This window comes from Saimiri boliviensis, chromosome 5 (genome assembly GCF_048565385.1).
Source record: "Saimiri boliviensis isolate mSaiBol1 chromosome 5, mSaiBol1.pri, whole genome shotgun sequence".
Classification (NCBI taxonomy): domain Eukaryota; kingdom Metazoa; phylum Chordata; class Mammalia; order Primates; family Cebidae; genus Saimiri; species Saimiri boliviensis.
In genome coordinates, this window is record NC_133453.1 from 106360720 (window position 1) to 106380076 (window position 19357).

General features: G+C 39.2%; 1 protein-coding gene, 1 non-coding gene and 1 pseudogene across 3 annotated transcripts in view; 1 reads left to right on the top strand and 2 right to left on the bottom strand.

Moving 5' to 3' along the window:
• The window catches only part of ARHGEF4 (Rho guanine nucleotide exchange factor 4), a 204643-nt gene that overhangs the window by 84958 nt on the left and 100328 nt on the right, over positions 1 to 19357 (top strand). For both annotated transcript variants that reach the window (XM_010330738.3, XM_010330742.3), the window contains exon 3: positions 8111 to 8416. In XM_010330738.3, coding sequence (XP_010329040.2) covers positions 8111 to 8416 — 306 coding nt within the window. The remainder of the gene's footprint in view (positions 1 to 8110; positions 8417 to 19357) is intronic.
• LOC120368244 (small Cajal body-specific RNA 4) lies at positions 7193 to 7313 on the bottom strand. The gene has a single exon (XR_005582434.1).
• On the bottom strand, positions 14598 to 14792 carry LOC120368065 (small nuclear ribonucleoprotein G pseudogene; annotated as a pseudogene).

A 19357-nucleotide genomic window follows, 5' to 3' on the forward strand; every position in this document is an offset into this window, starting at 1 on the left:
CGCCCAACCATGTTGTCACCATAATGGTATCTTTTGATGAACAGAAATTCTCAATTTTAATGTCAAATGTATCCATCTTTTCTCTACCCCAAGATCATGAAAAGAATCCCTTAAATTACCTTCTTAAAAACTTTCACGGTCTTGCTTATAACATGTAGGTGTCTGAGATGCCTATAACTGGCATTTGTGTTCCATTTGTCTGTTTATCCATCTTTGTACTGACACAGTATCCTAATCACTGTAGCTGTACAGTAAGTGTAGCTGACCAGTCTACCAATTCCTCTCACGTGATCTTCAAGTCAATAAACTGAGCTCACTGAGTGCCACTTGTGGGTGGACAATTTTCTAGATGCAGCAGACACGGAATAATACAGCAGAATGTCCGTTCTCACAACAGGACAGTGTGGGGAAGTCAATAAATTAGTGAGCGGGTAAGATTATTTCAGATAAGAGGACATAGTAAAGAGTTGAGAGGTTTGATGGTGGGTGAGGCACCCTTGGCCTGGAGATTTTGGGTCTGACATTTGAACTAAGTCTCAAGTAATGAGGAAGCCATAGAGCCCTGTAAGGTCCAGCCTCATGTGTTAGTGACATGGAGGAATCCCCTCAGCACTGCCATCCCCATTGGTGCCTGATGCTTCAGCCACATTCCTGACAGGATTGTTTTCCTCACCTGTAGATTGCTGTAGAATTTAATCCTCCACAGTGTCACCTCCCACCTGTGAGATCGTGGCGTATTTCTTCACGTGTGTATGCTACAGATCAGCATGAGGCAGTCCTCCAGTGTGAAAGGTGCTGTTTGCATTTAGAGATTTCTTTCCTCTAGGGTTTCAGGTTTGGGGACAGACAGCCTTTGATTCCAGGGTAAGCAGGATCCGGCATCTGCTGAAGGCACCCATATAGGCCCTGTCCTGCCTAAGCCCCTGGCTTAGACACCTCCAGGTGTCTGATGCCATTTAAAGTGTTTTTCCCTTATAAGGAAGGTGTCTTTTTCCCTCTCACTGCTCTCAGGATTTTTTATTTGTCCTTGGATTTCAGAAGTTTGATTATGTTTCTTCTTCATGTGGATTTTTTTTTATTTATACTGTGTGGACTTTGCACAGTTTCTTAAATCTGTGGGTTTATATCTTTGGCCAAATTTAGGAAATTCTGAGCATTATTTCTTTAAATCATTTTTCACCTCAACCCACTTTCTCCTTTCTTTTTTGGACTCCAGTTATCTAGTGTTTGATCTTTCTTTGCAGTCTAACAGGTCCATGATGCTCTATTTGTTTGATCCTTCCTTCCTTCTTTCTTTCTTTCCTTCCTTCCTTCTTTCCTTTCTTTCTTTTGTTTTCTCTCTGTTGTTCAGATTGTATAATTGTGTTTTTTTCCATCTGCAGGTTCACTGATCCTCTTATCCTCTCCATTCTTCTTTGAGCCCATCTACTAAACTTTTATTTCAGTTATATTTTTCAATTCTACAATTTCAACTTAGGTATTCCTTATATATTCTATTTCTTTGCTAATACTCTCCATTTTCTGAGATGTTCTATTTTTCGTTTGTTTGAAGAGAATTTGTATTGCTCATTGAAGCATTTTTATGATGGTCACTTTAAAATCTTTGATAATTCCTGCACCTGTGTCTTCTCAGTGCTGGTATCTGTTGACTCTCTTTTTTTATTCAAATTGAGATTTTCCCTGTTCTTGGTATGATTAATGAATTTCTATTCTGTATATTTTAGGGAGTGTGTTTTGAGTCTTTGTATCTTATTTAAATCTTCTGTTTTGGAAAACCACCTCTGACCCCACTCTGGTGTGGGCACTACCACATTACTGCCAGGTTTGGGTAAAACCCCATATTCCGTTATTGACCTCTGTTGATACCTTATGCAAGGATGGGCGTAATGGGAATTAAGATTCTATACCAACCTTACACTGATAGCATGGGTATAAGAATTAAAGAAAGAGGAAAGAAACATGAAAAGTGGCTCAACAGTCAAAGACAGGTTTATATTGGAGAATAAACCTGAGAGGGGCTTCTGGTCGATTTTTTGCTCAGGAGCACTCTCTCTTACAGACTAAGATTATTTATTGGTAAGGGAATATTTCTGTTGGGGGGAGAAGTTTATGGTGGGGTTAGAATGTCTCTGGTCATAGGGGAAGTTATCTTGGGGCTGACATCTCTCTGGTTGGTTATCTTGGGGGCCGGTATGTCTGTGGTCAGGGAAGGGTTTGAAATGTTTCTGGTCAGAGATGTTATTTGTGGTTTATGGTCATGCTGACCTTAGTCATTAGACTGATGCCCTTTAGATTTAGGCAGTTGTTGTTTTTTTAAATCAGGGTGGACTTTAGAATGGCAGTGCTTGTCCAAGACAGTGATGCTTCTGCTTCGTCAGTAGGATCAGGAGGCCTTGTGAATTCTGGCTGGAGGTGAAGGTGCTGGCTTTCTAGAAGCCCTTCTCCTAGACCCCAGCAGGGCAGAGGAGGAATGCCTCACTGACACCAGGTAGAGGATGGAAGACTGACTTCACACATTGTCTTCACAGACACCATGGCAGAGGGCGTCACCAGCACTGAGAGGGGAAGAAAGTTCAGGCTTTCCCATCAGCATTCTCTCACACCACTTGTCTCAGGGACATATGTGACCCATGACAGTCAGAGATGAAGTTGGGAGTTCTTCACTCAGTCTTTGCTGGGGTGTGAGGGAGACAGGGGTATGTTGCATGATTTTTGCTTAATGTTTGGCTTGAGTAGAGCATTTTCTGTCTTACTAGACTTGTCCTTTAGCTAGAGAATGTAGGCTTCTGTTGGGACTTTTCTGTCTGGACCTGGTGACATCTCCAGCAAGACTGTTCAGCATCTAAATAGGAAGCATGTATAAGTGGTATATGTGCAACAAAAGAAAACCTAGGGAACTCCCTGGCGTGTCATTCCTTGCATTTTAGGACCCTTAGCTGGTCTACTTTCTTCTCTCCACCATTCAGATGTCTTTGTTTTTATATCTTTGTTTTATATATAATGTCTTAGATTTTTAGCTGTTCCTAGTGAAACAAACAGGGAGAAGTGTGTCTACACAATCTTGTCCAGAACTGGAAGTTCCTGGTTTTTTTTTTCTAATAGCATACTGTTTTTGTTTAATGATTTCAATGTCTTCCTTTTTCGTCTTCAGGTTATTAATTTTAGTTCTTTTGAAGTTTTCTTCTATCCTTTACATTTTTTCTTTCCCAGTTTTTTTCCCATTTGTTTAGTTTGGTCATTTTAGTTGAAGGTTTTTCCTAAATGCCTAGCAATCCTTAGGTGAATTTCATATTTATTCAGAGGACGACACCAAATATTTGTTTAGATATTATGTGAGCACATGTGGAGCTAATCAGCTAGTGTGCTTTCCAGTTGAGTGATTAAAAGAGAAGTTGCGGCCAGGCCTGGTGGGTCATGCCTATAATCCCAGCACTTTGAGAGGCCGAGGCGGGTGGATCACGAGGTCAAGAGATCGAAACCATCCTGGTCAACATGGTGAAACCCCGTCTCTACTAAACATACAAAAAAATTAGCCAAGCACAGTGGCACATGCCTGTAGTCCCAGCTACCTGGGAGGCTGAGGCAGGAGAATTGCTTGAACCCAGGAGGTGGAGGTTGCGGTGAGCTGAGATCATGCCATTGCACTCCAGCCTGGGTAACAAGAGCAAAACTGCGTCTCAAAAAAAAAAAAAAGGAAGAAGAAGAGAAGTTGCTTATTTCATAAGTCAGTGTTCTTTCTTTCTTTTTTTTCTTTTTTAAAAAAGAAAGAAGGAAAGAAAAAGAATAATAATAATAATAAAGAATGAAGGAGAGGAAGAAAGAGGAAGAGGAAGAGGGAGAGAGAACAGGGGTGTTGCTTTATTGCCTGGGCTAGAATGCAGTCTAAAAATGGGTATTCCTATAACTGGGCTTAATAATGAAGACACGAAAGAAATGAGGGAAGAAAATAACAAACAAGCAGCCAACCAATATTTCATTTAAACCTGTAAGTAGGTGTGATGTGGTACTGATAAGAGTGCGTATTTTGTGTATTTAAAGTGGAGAGTTCTATAAATGTTAATTAAGTTTACTTGTTCCCGATCTGAGTTCAAGTCCTGGATGTCGTTGTTAATTTTCTGTCTCATTGATCTGTCTAATATTGATGTCGAAGTCTTCCACTATTATTGGGAAACTTAATAATAATATATGTGAGTTTAATACTGCCATTTAATGTTAACTGGCTGTTTTGCCCATTAGTTGATGTAAATTCTTCATTATGTTGATACTCTTTACTTTTTGGTATTTTGGGTATTTTTTAGAAAGGCTGATACTGGTTGTTCCTTTCTATGTGTAGTGGTTCTTTCAGAAGCTTTTGTAAAGCAGGCCTGGTGGTGATGAAATCTCTGAGAGCTTGCTTGTTCACAAAAAATTTTATTTTTCCTTCACTTATGAAGCTTAGTTTGGCTGGATGTGAAATTCTGGGTTGAAAGTTCTTTTCTTTAAGGGTGTTGAATATTGGCCACCACTCTCTTCTGGCATGTAGGGTTTCTGCTGAGAGATCTGCTGTGAGTCTGATAGGCTTCCCTTTGTGGGTAACCTGACCTTTCTCTCTGGCTGCCCTTAATATTTTCTCCTTCATTTCAGCCCTGGTTAATCTGACAATTATGTGCCTTGAGGTTGGTCTTCTTGAGGAATATCTTTGTGGTGTTCTCTGTATTACCTGGAGTTGAATATTGCCCTGCCTTGCTAGGTTGGGAAAGTTTTCCTGGATAATATCCTGAAGCATATTTTCCAGCTTGGATTCATTCTCTTCATCACATTCAGGTACACCTATCAAACGTAGATTAGGTCTTTTCACATAGTCCCATATTTCTTGGAGACTTTGCTCATTCCTTTTTATCCTTTATTTTCTAATCTTGTCTTCTCATTTCATTTCATGAAGTTGGTCTTCGACCTCTGATATCCTTTCTTCTGCTTGATCAATTCAGCTGTTAAAACTTGTGCATACTTCACGAAGTTCTCGTGTTGTGTTTTTCAGCTCCATTAATTCACTTATATTCCTCTCTAAATTGTGTATTCTTGTTAACATTTCGTCAAACCTTTTTTCAAAGTTCTTAGTTTCTTTGCATTGGGTTAGAACAAGTTCTTTTAACTCACATAAGTTTCTTATTATCCACCTTTTCAAGCCTGCTTCTGTTAATGGAACACACTTGTTCTCCATGAGGCCTTGTTCCGTTGCTGATGAGGAACTGTGATCCCCTGTAGAGGGAGAGGCGTTCTGATTTTGGGTATTCTCAGCCTTTTAAGGATGGTTTCTTCCCTTCGTTGTAGATTTATCCATCTGTGGTCTTCATAATTACCGTCTTTATAATTGGGTTTCTGAGTGGATGTCCAACTTGTTGATTCCCAGCACCAGAATCTGAGCAACCCACTGCACTGGCCAAAACAGTGGAGTTAAGATGGATGGTGCTTTTCTGCCTCTGCACCAAGAACCACCGCACCAAGGCAAAACCGCCTCACCAGCCACAAGAGACGTGCTGGTGACCCGTGGGGCTCCTTCACTGGGAATCTCCTGGTGTATGAGCAACAAAAATTCGTCTGAAAGTGTGGCGTCTTCTCGTTTTCTGCACTTTCACTGGGAGCTACAATCCCCAGCTGCTAATGATCAGCCATCTTGGATCTCTCTCAAGTCAGTGTTTAGAGGTCCCTTCTCTTAGGTGGGTCAGTTTCTCCAGAGCAGTATCCTCCAGTCACTTATTGAGGAGATACAGGATTATACCAGGAAAGAATGAAGCAGGGTACTGCGTGGCTCCCTGTTCACAATGCAGGTTGTCTTGCTACCCTGTTTTCATCCCAAACCTCTCCACTGCTTTCACCAGGAAGTCTGTGGTCCTCACAATCTGGAGATTCTTGTTCAATTGTTCAGGACCGTAAGTCTCTCGTGTTTGATCTTGCCTGGCAGTTTGAGGGAAGGAGAAATAGAAAGGGGAGTATACACAGTCACATGGCTGACTGAGCTGGGACCTTCACTGAGGGTCATGCTTGTAAACTTTAAACCAGAACCTCTGCCTGCTTTGTTCCCTGCGAACTCCAAGTCATCTGCATTTCTTTAGATAGCTTCTTGTGCTCTGCAGCACCATCTATCCTTCCTACATCCACTTTACCCTTTCCAGAATTTTCGTGAACTTTCTCATCTGCCATTGTCTCATCATTTCTTAATGCTGTCTTTTTGGGAAGACAACAATGGCCAATAGTCCATTAGCCAAACTCAGATTATCCCTCCCCAAAGTCTACTGTCTGGCCCTCTCTCCTAGGACATATGAGGACTACCAGGACAGCCTGAGCTACCTTGCCTCTCTCTGATCTACCTATTTCTCTAGTACAGTAACTCTCAGACTAGCCTTGCCTCAGAATTCCCTGGAGGGCATGAGGGCATTTTAAACATAAATTGCCAACCATTCCCTCAGGGCTCGAAAATCTGCATTTCTAACCAATTCCCAGCAGTATGGTCTATCTGTTGCTGCATAGCCCAGAGGACCCAGCTGGGAACAAGTCTCTTAAATTCTCTGAGTTTCTAAGGGAGGAAATACCAGCTGTTTCTGATCCACTAGGTGCTTGGGGAGAAAGAACTAGCTAAAAGCGATTTTTAAATGTAGAACAATATTTGGGAGTTCAAATAAACACACGAGATCAGTGGTTTGCAACCTTGGCTGCCCATTAGAATTACCTGGAGAGCTAGAAAAAGTCTCAATTCTCAGGCTGTACCCCAAAGCCACTGTGTAATAATTATCCAGCCATCCATTTTCTCTTCCTCCATCTCTTTCTTTCACTGCATACATACACATATGCACACATTTTTAATTTTAGAATACCTCAGATTAAGCAGAGGATCTATAATTAAATCCTAATCTTGTAGAAAATTCTTATGCAAAATACTCTAATCTCCCAAATACATCTAATCACTTTCCCATCTAATTGTGGGACTCCCTACAATTTCTACCATAAAAATAAACTCTATCAAGGAGCTTAATTTAAAATAAGAACTTCATTTTCCATGTACTTACCTACAAAATAAACATCAGATTCTGTTCAGCAAGAGATACTTGAGAGGCAAAAACTCAAGATTGCATAGTAAGTAATCATCCCCACTTTCCTCCAACTGATATGTCCGTATGAAATTACAGCAAAGACAGTCACCTGTACAACTGGAGTAGAGTGTTGGGTAGAACAGTCAGCGCTGTGATAGTCTCCAGTGAGGGCTGTTCTTGCCAACCCTTTTTTTCTAGGAACAATATATCAGCAAAATCTTGCCTCATCTGACTCAGTCTTCCAGCATAGACACATTTTGAAGACAGACTCTTGAAATAGTTAAGAGAAATTTCACCTAGTTTTTAGCAAACAGTACACACAGAGTACTTGGAGATGCCATTGCATAGAGGTTGCTGCTATGAAGTAGGTATTCATGGGGTGGGCATGGAGTGTCTGTCGTTAGACTTGGACAACATGTGGGAAGAAAAGGGTTTCTTCTCCCAGTGGCTCATTCCAAAGAACAGAGATGCTGGTGATGCCAACACAGGCCTAACTATTCTGCTAGTGTGGACATATTTTATTTTGAAATCCTTAAGGTGCCCGGTGCGTAATGGCAACCAGGGATGGTGGTGGCAACGCTGGTGAGGTGGAGCCTTGCATACAGTTCAGTGAGTGTCGGCATCTAGCTAGAAGAGGTACTGGGCTCTGGAAGTGTGCCTCTGCTTTGGTTCTGCTCATAAGGGGTGTTGTTTCAGCAGGACCCTTTACCTCGGTTGCTGGCCTTTAAAAGGTATTTCTAATGAGCATGCCAAGTTTAGTAATTACCTTCAAGGCCTAATTATTTGATCAAAATAGGAGACTGGATTTTTTAAAAAATAATCTTGAAAGTAGACATTTTAACAGAAACAAGATTTGTTTTGTTCCTAATCTTCGTGTTTTCCAAAATGACTGTGAACAAATTATTTCACTGGACTCTATACTTTGAGAATTAACCAAAACATAGTGTTAAACCCAAAAGGAACTGGGCAGAGGAAGGATAGCATGTCCCCAGTTGATACGTCCTTTGACCTCTAACCCCTGACCCATTCTTTCTGCTCTCCAGAACCACATGCCCTGGGAGGAACCACCAGGTGAGAAGCTCGGTTGCTCTCACAGTCAGAAGGCTTTCCACATGGAGCCAGCCCAGAAGCCTTGCTTCACCACTGAGATGGTGACATGGGCCCTCCTCTGCATCTCTCCAGAGGCTGTCCCCAGGGAGGCTCCTTCACATCCTAGGGGCCTCCCTCACCGCTCACCTGTCAGTGTGGATGACTTGTGGCTGGAGAAGACACAGAGAAAGAAGTTGCAGAAGCAGTCCCACGTTGAAAGGAGGCTGCACATAGGGACGGTGCACAACGATGGAGCCAAGGTGAGCTGTTCCCAGCCAGGAACCTTCAGACTTGGCAGGGTATCCCCTTCTCTCTGCAGCTGCCTGTCACTTCCTGAGCTTTCCCTTGACTCTCTTGTGCTGTAGCTTGTCACCCTGGACCCCCTATGATTACAGCATGCTGCCTGGGCCACACTGAGTACTGCAGGCTAGGGCCTGCAGGAGAAACACTTTGAGCAGCACATTCCCCAGAGCCGCAGAAGTTGGGACCCCTCTTCCTTCTCTGTAGTGTGTCTCTGCCTGTGGCCAGCCCCATGCAAGGTAGTAGTGCAGAGAAGACGGCCATTTAATAAGTGCCTACTGTGTGCCCAACACAATTAGACACTGCCCTAGCATTGGCTCTGCAACTCACAGAGGCACAGAACATTTCAATACGACCATCTTAACCAGTTAAAGTCATTACATTGTCCATGCAATTTTGTCTCTAGGACACTTTGACAACAAGATTTTTTGCACGAAAGTGACAGCCTATTAAAAAGTGTATTAATAGTGTAGACACCATGCCCTTTACCCAATCTTTGACGAGAGTTTCTTGTTCTTTATTTTTATAATTAGCAATATATATTATCAAGTATCTCTGAGTCTCACCTTATCCCTGAAGACCAACTTTTTAAAACTGAGGTGAAATTCACATAATGTAGAATTAATCATGTTAGAGTGAACAATTTATTGGCATTTAATATATTTGTTCACCGTATTTTGTGAGCACCCCTCTGTTAGTTCCAAAGCATTTTCATCACTCCTAAAGGAAACCCCGTTCCCATTAAGTAGTTACTTCCCATTTCACCTCCTCAGACCCTGGCAATACTCATCTGCTTCCTGTCCCTATGGGTCTTCCTATTCTAGATTTTTCATATAAATGGAATTACGTGATATGTGACTTTTTGTGACTGGTGTTTTTCACTTACGGTTGCGTTTCGAGGTTTATCCGTGTCATAGCACATATCAGTACTTCATTTCTTTGCATGGCTAGGTAGCATTTCGTTACGTGATTATTCAGTACCCGTCTCACTTTGTTCATCCATTCATCCATTGATAGACATTTTTATTGTTTCCACCTTTTGGCTGCTGTGAATAGTGCAGCCAGGACTAGAATATAAATTTTTGTTTGAAAATATGCTTTTAATTTTGAGGAGTATGTATAAATTACCAATTATAATGATAATTATATAATTAACTTTTAGAAGAATCACCCACCTGTTTCCCACAATGGCTACTCCATTTTACATTCCCACAGCGGTGGATGAGGGCTGCAGGTTCTCCACAACCTCCTCACCAGCCCTTGTTCTGTTTGGTTTTGTGGTGATGGTGGTTGTTTTAATTATATCATCCCAGTAGGTCTGAGTGATACCTTGTTGTGGTGGTGGTTTTTTTTTTTTTTCATTTTGGTTTGATTTCCATTTCCCTAATGACTAATGTTGAGCACATTTTCAAATGTTTCTTGGTCATTTATATATCTTCTTTGGAGAAATGCCTATTCAAATCCTTTGCTAATTTTTAATTGTCTTTTTGTTATTAAGTTGTAGGAATTTTTTTTTTTTTAAGACAGAGTCTCACTCTTGTCACCCAAGCTGGAGTGCAGTGGTGTGTGATCTTGGCTCACTGCAACCTCCACCTACTGGGTTCAAGCCATTCTCCTGCCTCAGCCTCTTGAGTAGCTGGGATTACAGGCACCTACCACCATACCCAGCTTTGTATTTTTAGTAGATACAGGGTTTCACCATGTTGGCTAGGCTGGTCTCAAACTCCTGACTTCAAGTGATCCACCTGCCTCGGGCTCCCAAAGTGCTGGGTACAGCCATGAGGCACCATACCCAGCCTGGAATTCTTTACATGTTCTGAATGTAAGACCATTATCAGATATATGATTTATAAATATTTTCTCCCATCTGTAGAGTGCCTTTCACTTTTTTGATAGTATCCATTGATGCATAAGTACTTAATTTTGCTGAAATCTACTTTATCTATTTTTGTAGTTGTTGCTTGTGCATTTGATATCATATCTAAGAATCTCTTGCCAAATCCAAGTAATGAAATTTACCAGTTTTTTTTCTAAGAGTTTTTTACCTTTTGCTTTTACATTTAGGTCTTTGATCCATTTTTATTTAATTTTTGTGTGGTGTGTACTAGAGGTCCAATTTTAATCTTTTCCATGGAGGTATGTAGTTCTCTAAGCACCATATGTTGAAGACACTATTCTTTCCCTGACTGAATAGCCTTGGCATCCTTGTCAAAAATCAAATTACTGGCTAAGCATGATGGCTTATGTCTGTAATCCCAGCATTTTGGAAGCTGAAGCAGATGGATCACTTGAGGCTAGGAGTTCAACACCAGTCTGGCCAACATGGTGAAACCCTGTCTCTACTGAAAATAAAAAAAATTAGCCAGGCATGGTGATGTGCACCTGTACTCCCAGCTACCCAGGAGGTTGAAACAGGAGAATCTCGAACCTGGGAGGTGGAGGTTGCAGTGAGCCAAGATTGCACCACTACACTCCAGCATGGGCAACAGAGTGAGACCCTGTCTCAAAAAAAAAAAAAAATCAAATTACCTTAGATGTATGGGTATATTTTTGGGCTCTCAATTCTATCCTGTTAGTTTATATGTCAGTACCACATTGTTTTGATTATCATAGTTTTATAATAAGTTTTGAAATTGGAATGCATGAGTCTTCTTTGTTCTTTTTCAAAATTGTTTTGGCTATTTGCTGGGCCTTGCAATTTCATATGAACCTTATAATTCAATTTCCATTTCTGCAAAAAAAGAGAAAGGCCCTTGGGATTTCTATAGGATTGCATTCAATCTGTAGATCACTTTGGAGAGTGCAATATTAATAACATTAAGTCTTCAAATCCATGAACACTGGGTGTCTTTCCATTTCTGAGGGGGTATTCTTGATTTGTTTTCAGCAGTGTTTTGTCATTTTCACTGGAAAAGTCTTGCATATCCTTGGTTAAAATTTTTCCTAAGTATTTAAGTCTTTTAATGACATCATAAATGGAAACTTTTAAAAATTTCATTTTGGGATTATCCATTACTAGAGTATAAAAATACAATTGATTTTTGTTTATTGATCCTTTATCCTGCAACATTGCTGAATTCATTTACTAGCTGTAAGAATATTTTTGTGGCTTCTTTAGAAATTTATATGCATAAGATTGCATCATTTGTAAAAATAAATTATTTGACTTCTTCCTTTCCAGTTTAATGCCTTTGATTTCTGTGTTTTCCCCTACTTGCTCCAGGTAGAACTTACATAACAACATTGAACAGAAGTGGTGAAATGGGGCATCCTTGTCTTCTTGATTTTAGATTAAAGCTTTCAGTCTTTCTTTATCGAGTATGATGTTAGCTGTGTGTTTTTCACAAATACCGTTTTATCATGTTAAGGAAGTGCCTTTGTATTTCTAATGTTTTTATCATGAAAGGGTGCTGGATTTTTCAAGTGCATGATCAATTTTGATGACGGTTTTTCTGCATCAACTGAAATACTCACATGTGTTTTCCTTGTCCTATTAATGTGGTATATTACATTGAATATGTATTGATCTGCAATTTTCTTTTCTTGTGATGTTTTTGTCTGGCTTTGGTATCAGGTGATTCTGGTCTTATAGAATGAGTTAAGAAGTGCTCTCTCCTCTTCTATTTTTTGGAAGCATTTGAGAAGGATTCTTCTTTAAATGTCTTGTAGAGTTCACCAGTGAAGCTCTCTGGTCCTAGGCTTTTATTTGTTGTGGGGTTTCTGATTACTGATTCATTTTCTTTTCTTTTAGCATCAAATTGGTGAAAAAACAATTCTTTACTTGATCTGTTCAGAGTTTATATTTCTTCTTCGTCTTCTTCTTTTTTTATTTGATGAGACAGTCTCGTTCTGTCACCCAGGCTAGAGTGCAGCAACATGATCTTGACTCACTGCAACCTCCAACTCCTGGGTTCAAGCGATTCTCCTACCTCAGCCTCCTGAGTAGCTGGGATTACAGGTGTGCACCACCACACCTGGCTAATTTTTGTATTTTTTGGTAGAGACAGGGTTTCACTATATTGGCCAGGCTGGTCTCGAACTCCTAACTTCAAGTGATCCACCTGCTTTGGCCTCGCAAAATGTGTGGGATTACAGGTATGAGCCACTGTGCCTGGCCAGAATTTATATTTCTCCTTGAGTCATTTTCGTATTAATAGCTTGTGTTTTTCTTAAGAATTTCTCCATTTTATCTACATTATCTAATCTGTTCATATACAATTGTTCATACCGTTTTCTTAAAATCCTTTAAAATTTCTGTGGCATCAGTAGTAATGCCCCCACTCTCATTTCTAGTTTTAGTAATTTGCATTTTCTCTTTTTTTTAAAATCAGTATAGCTAAGTGTTTATCAATTTTGTTAATCTTCATAGAATATATTTTTGGTTGTCTTGATTTTCTCTTTTGCTTTTCTTATTTTATTCAGTTTTTAAATTTTTATCTATTTATTTATTTATCTATCTAGAGACTGAGTTATGAGACTGGTATTTGGTATTTTTGGTAGAGACACGGTTTCACGATATTGCCCAGGCTGGTCTCCAGATTCTGAGCTCAAGTGTTCCACCCACCTCAGCCTCCCAAAGTGCTGGGATTACAGGCATGAGGATCTGGCCTCTATATTTAATATATCTCTACTTCCATTTTTATTATTTTCTTCCATCTGTTAGCTTTGGGGTTAGTTTCTGCTTCTTTTTCTTGTTACTGAAGGTGTATTTAGGCCATTAATTTGAGAAATTCTTTTTTAATGTAGACTTTTACAACTAGAAAGTTCCCTCTCAGCATAGCCTTCACTGTATCCATAAGTTTTGATAGGTTGCCTTTTGGTTTTCATTCATCTCACAGTATTTTCTAATTTTGTGATTTCTTCTTTTCTTTTTTGTGAAACCTTGTGATTTCTTCTTGGACTCACTGCCTGTTTAATATTATATTAATTTCCACATATTTGTGATTTTTCCAGTTCTGCTATTGATGTCTAGTTTCAGCAGATTGCAGTCAGAAAAGACACTTTGTATGAATTCAGTCTTTAAAAATTTACTGGCTAGGCACGGTGGCTCACATCTGTAATCCCAGCACTTTGGAGGCTTGGCAGTCTGATCACCTGAGGTCAGGGGTTTGAGACCAGCCTGATCAACCTGGTGAAACCCCGTCTCTATTAAAAATACAAAATTAGCTGGGTGTGGTGGCGCATGCCTATAATCTCAGCTACCCAGGAGGCTGAGGCAGGAGAATCACTTGAACCCAGGAGGCGGAGGTTGCAGGGAGCCAAGATTGCACCATTGCCCTCCATCCTGGGCAACAAGAGCAAAACTCCATGTCAAAAAAAAAAATTTACTGAAACTTCTTTTCTGGCCTCACTTACAGTCTCTTCTGGAGAATGTTTCATGTGTACTTGAGAAGAATGTGTATTCTGCTATTGTTAGGTAGAGTGTTCTGTATATGCCTGTTAGGTTTAATTGGTTTATAGTATTGTTCAAGACCTCTGTTTCCTCATTGACCTTATGTACAATTATTATTGAAAGGATGTTGAAGTCTCCAACTATTATAGCACAACTGTCTATTTCTCACATGATTTCCGTCCATTTTTGTTACTCAGTTGGTAGGTATATATATGTTTGTAATTGTTATATCATCTTGATGAACTGACTTTTTAATAAATCTGCAATGTCTTTCTTTGTCTTTGTAACAGTTTTCAACTTAAAGTTTATTTTGTCTGGTGCTGGTATAGATACTCCAGCTCTCTTTTTGCATGGGATAATTTTTCCGTTCATTTTTGAAGTACAGTTTTCCAGATATCGAATTCTTGGTGGACATTTTTTTCCCTGTTTTTTTATGCCTCTGGCCTCTGGCCTCCATGGTTTCTGAGAAGAGATCAGCTGTTAATCTTATTGGGAACTCTTGCACATGGTGAGTTGCTGATTTCAAAATTCACTTTTTGTCTTTGGTTTTCAGCTATTCGATTCCAATGTGTCTCAGTGTGAGTCTTTATGTTTATCTACCACTGATCTTTTTTTTTTTTTTTTTGCTATTATCAAAGTTTATTTAACAAAAAGTCTAATATGAAAATGTATATGACCTAATTTTTACATCATAGTAAAATAGGCCCAATGGAGAGAGGACATGGGTTTCTCCACTGAACAGCCATTATTTATACTCGTTCTAAGGCTTCTAACATGATGATACTATTTCCTCGTATTACCACCATTCCAATATTGTCCTGTTGTCCGCCAGTCACCATCTTCACACATTCATCAATCACAAGATTCATAAAGGGATCAAATCCCCACGATATTCCTTGGACATGTCTGCCACCATTTAATTTCAATGATAACTTCTTGTCCATAAAATTTTTTCAACTCAGGAGGGTGAGCTTTGCTCATAATGGCTACTCCCCAGGCACACCACTGATTTTCTTAGATGTGTAGATTCATGTACTTTATCAAATTTAAGAATTTTCAGCACTTGTTTCTTCAAAAAGTCTTTCTGATTTTTTCTTTCTTTTTCTTTTGAGATTGCATTATGAGTATGTTGGTGTGCTTGATGGTGCCCTAGGTTCTGTTAATTTTCTTCATGCTTCTTTCCCTCATATTGGAAAATCTCCACTGGCCATCTTCACATCCACTGATTCTTTTTTGTGCCTACTCAGAATGTTGTTATATTGAATTTTAGGTATTGTAATTTTCAACTCCAGAACTTTTATCTGTTTTTTTTTTAATGCTTTCTCTTTATTGGTATTACATTTGATGAGACATCATTCTTCTGGTTCCTTTAGTTGTTTTTGTTTCTTAGCTCTTTAAGGATATTAAAAACAGTTGATTAGAGTCTTTGTCTAATAAGACCCTGTGCTTTCTCAGGGACAGTTTTTGTTCATTTGTTTTCTTTCCCTGAACGGGCCATACTTTCTTGTTTCCTAGGATCATAATTTTTTGTTGAAAACTGGGCACATTGAATATTATAATGTGGCAACCAAGTGGCTGCATGCATGTTGCTGACAGCATTCTATGGGCTGGATGTACCACAACTTGTTTAATCATGCACCTATTGGAAGACATCTGGGTTGTTTCCAGGTTTGGGCTATTATAAACAATATGTTAATTAACATAACATATGTTTTCATTTCTCTGGGGTAAATGCCCGAGAGTACAATTGTTGGGTCATGTGATAGTTGTCCATTTAGTTTTATAAGAATCTGCCACATTATTTTCCAGAGGGCTGTACCATTTTACATTCCAACCAGTAATGTGTGCATGATCCAGTTTCTCAGCATTCTTATCAGCATTTGGTTTTTTTTGGTATTTAAAAATTTTTATTATTTTAGTAATAGTGGTGTAGCGATACATCATTTTGGAAATGGTTGGGTTCTAAGGGGCAATTATGAAATTTTCTACATTATGAAAATAATATAGAAAATATTTTCATGTGCATATTTGTCATTGGTACAGCAGTTCAGGTGAAATTTAGGTGAAATGTGTTTTCCATTCTTTTACCTATTTTCTAACTGGATAGCCTTTTCCTTTTCTCCCCACAAACAATTGAGAGATAAGGCAAGGCATTTTTTTTAATTAATAAACTTATTTATTTATATTATTATTATTATACTTTAAGTTCTGGGGCACATGTGCAGAACATGCAGGTTTGTTACATACGTATACATGTGCCATAGTGGTTTGCTGCCTCCATCACCCCATCATCTACATTAGGTATTTCTCCTAATGCTATCCCTCCCCAATCCCTCCACCTCCTGCTATCCCTATCCTAGGCCCCCACCCCCTGACAGGCACTGGTGTGTGATGTTCCCCTCCCTGTGTCCATGTGTTCTCATTGTTCATCACCCACTTATGGGTGAGAACATGCGGTGTTTGGTTTTCTGTTCTTGTGTCAGTTAGCTGAGAATGATGGTTTCCAGCTTTATCCACGTCCATGTAAAGGACATGAACTCATCCTTTTCTGTGGCTGCATAGTGTTCCATGATGTACATGTGCCACATTTTCTTTATCCAGTCTATCCTTGATGGGCATTTGGGTTAGTTCCAAGTCTTTGCTATTGTGAACAGTGTCACAATAAACATACATGTGTATGTGTCTTTATATAATCCTTTGGATATAAATCATTCTATTGTAAAGACATGACCCAGTAATGGGATTGTGGGTCAAATGGTGTTTGTAGTTCTGGATCCCTGAGGAATCACCACACTGTCTTGTACAATGGTTGAACTAATTTACACTCCCACCAACAATGTAAAAGCATTCCTATTTCTCCACATCCTCTCCAGCATCTGTTGTCTCTTGATTTTTTTTAATGATCACCATTCTAACTGGCATGAGATGGTGTCTCAATGTGGTTTGATTTGCATTTCTCTAACGACCAGTGATGATGAGCTTTTTTTCATGTTTGTTGGCTGCATAAATGTCTTCTTTTGAGACATGTCTGTTCATATCCTTCACCTACTTTTTGATGGGATTGTTTTTTTCTTGTAAATTTGTTTAAGTTCTTTATAGATTCTGGATATTAGCCCTTTGTCAGATGGATAGATTGCAAAATTTTTTCCCATTCTGTTTGTTGCCAGTTCACTCTAATGACAGTTTCTTTTGTATTTATTCTCTTTGTAGCAATTGTGATTGGGAGTTCTTTGGCTCTCTGTTATTGGTGTATAGGAATGCTTGTGATTTTTGCACATTGATTTTGTATCCTGAGACTTTGCTGAAATTACTTAACAACTTAAGGAGATTTTGGGCTGAGATGATGGGGTCTTCTAAATATATGATCATGTTGTCTGCAAATAGAGACAATTTGACTTCCTCTTTTCCTAATTGAATACCCCTTATTTCTTTTTCTTGCCTGATTGCCCTGGCCAGAACTTCCAATACTATGTTGAATAGGAGTGGTGAGAGAGGTCATCCTTGTCTTGTGCCAGTTTTCAAAGGGAATGCTCCAGTTTTTGCCCATTCAGTATGATGTTGGCTGTGGGTTTGTCATAAATAGCTCTTATTTTTTTGAGATACATTCCATGGATACCTGTTTTATTGAGAGTTTTTTTAGCATAAAGGTATGTTGAATGTTGTCAAAGGCCTTCTCTGCATCTATTGAGATAATCATGTGGTTTTTGTCTTTGGTTCTCTTTATGTGATGGATTATGTTTATAGATTGTGTATGTTGAATAAGCCTTGCATCCCAGGGATGAAGCTGACTTGATCATGATGGATAAGTTTTTTGATGTGCTACTGGATTTGGTTTGCTAGTATTTTATTGAAGATTTTCACATCAATGTTCATCATGGTTATTGGGCTGAAATTTTATTTTTTTAGTTATGTCTCTGCCAGGTTTTGGTATCAAGATGATGTTGGTCTCATAAAATGAGTTAGGGAAGATTCCCTCTTTTTCTATTGTTTGGAATAGTTTTAGAAGGAATGGTACCAGCTCCTCTATGTACCTCTGGTAGAATTCAGCTGTGAACTCGTCTGGTCCTAGACTTCTTTTTGGTTGGCAGGCTATTAGTTGCTGCATCAATTTCAGACCTTGTTATTGGTCTATTCAGGGATTCAACTTCTGCCTTGTTTAGTCTTAGGAGGGTGTAAGTATACAGGAATTTATCCATTTCTTCTAGATTTACTGGTTTATTTGCATAGAGGTGTTTATAGTATTCTCTGATGATAGTTTATATTTCTGTGGAATTGGTGGTGATATCCCCTTTATCATTTTTTATTGCATCTATTTGATTCTTCTCTCTTTTCTTCTTTATTAGTCTGGCTAGTGGTCTATCTATTTTGTTGATCTTTTCAAAAAACCAGTTCCTGGATTCATTGATTTTTTTGAAGGGTTTTTTTGTGTCTCTGTCTCCTTCAGTTCTGCTCTGATCTTAGTTATTTCTTGTCTTCTGCTAGCTTTTGAATTTGTTTCATCTTGCTCCTCTAGTTTTTCTTTTCTCTCTTTCTTTTTTTTTTTTAATGGAGTCTTGCTCTGTAGTCCAGGCTGGAGTGGAGTGGCATGATCTCTGCTCACTGCAGCCTCCACTACTCGGGTCCCACTTAAAGCAATTCTCCTGCCTCAGCCTCCAGAGTAGCTGGGCTTACAGGCATGTGCCACCATGCCCTGCTAATTTTTGTATTTTTAGTAGAGATGGGGTTTCACCATGTTGGCCAGGCTGGTCTTGAACTCCTGACCTCATGATCTGCCCACCTTGGCCTCCCAAAGTGCTGGGATTACAGGCATGAGCAGCCTCCTCTAATTCATTTAATCATGATGTTAGGGCGCTGATTTTAGATCTTTTGTCATTTCTCTTGTGGGAATTTAGTGCTATAAATTTCTCTCTAGAACTGCTTTAAATGTGTCCCAGAGGTTCTGGTACATTTTGTCTTTGTCCTCATTGGTTTCAAAGAGCTTCTTTATTTCAGTCTTCATTTTGTTATTTATCCTGTAGTCATTCAAGAGCAGGTTGTTCAGTGTCCATGTAGTTGTGCAGTTTTGAGTGCGTTTCTTAATCCTGAGTTCTAATTTGATTGCACTATGGTCTGAGAGACCATTTGTTATTATTTCCATTCTTTTGCATCTGCTGAGGATGCAAAAGAGGAATTAAAACACTTCCAATTTTCTGGTCAATTTTATAATACGTGTGATATGGTACTGAGAAGAAGGTACATTCTGTGGATTTGGAATGGAGAGTTCTGTAGATGTCTATTAGGTCCACTTGGTCCAGATCTGAGTTCAAGTCCTGAATATCCTTGTTAATTTTCTGTCTCATTGATCTGTCTAATATTGATGGTGGGGTGTTAAAATCTCTTACAATTATTGCGTGTGAGTCTGTAGGTCATTAAGAACTTGCTTTATGTATCTGGGTGCTCCTATATTGGGTGCATATATATTTAGGACAGTTAGCTATTCTTGTTGCATTAATCCCTATACCATTATGTA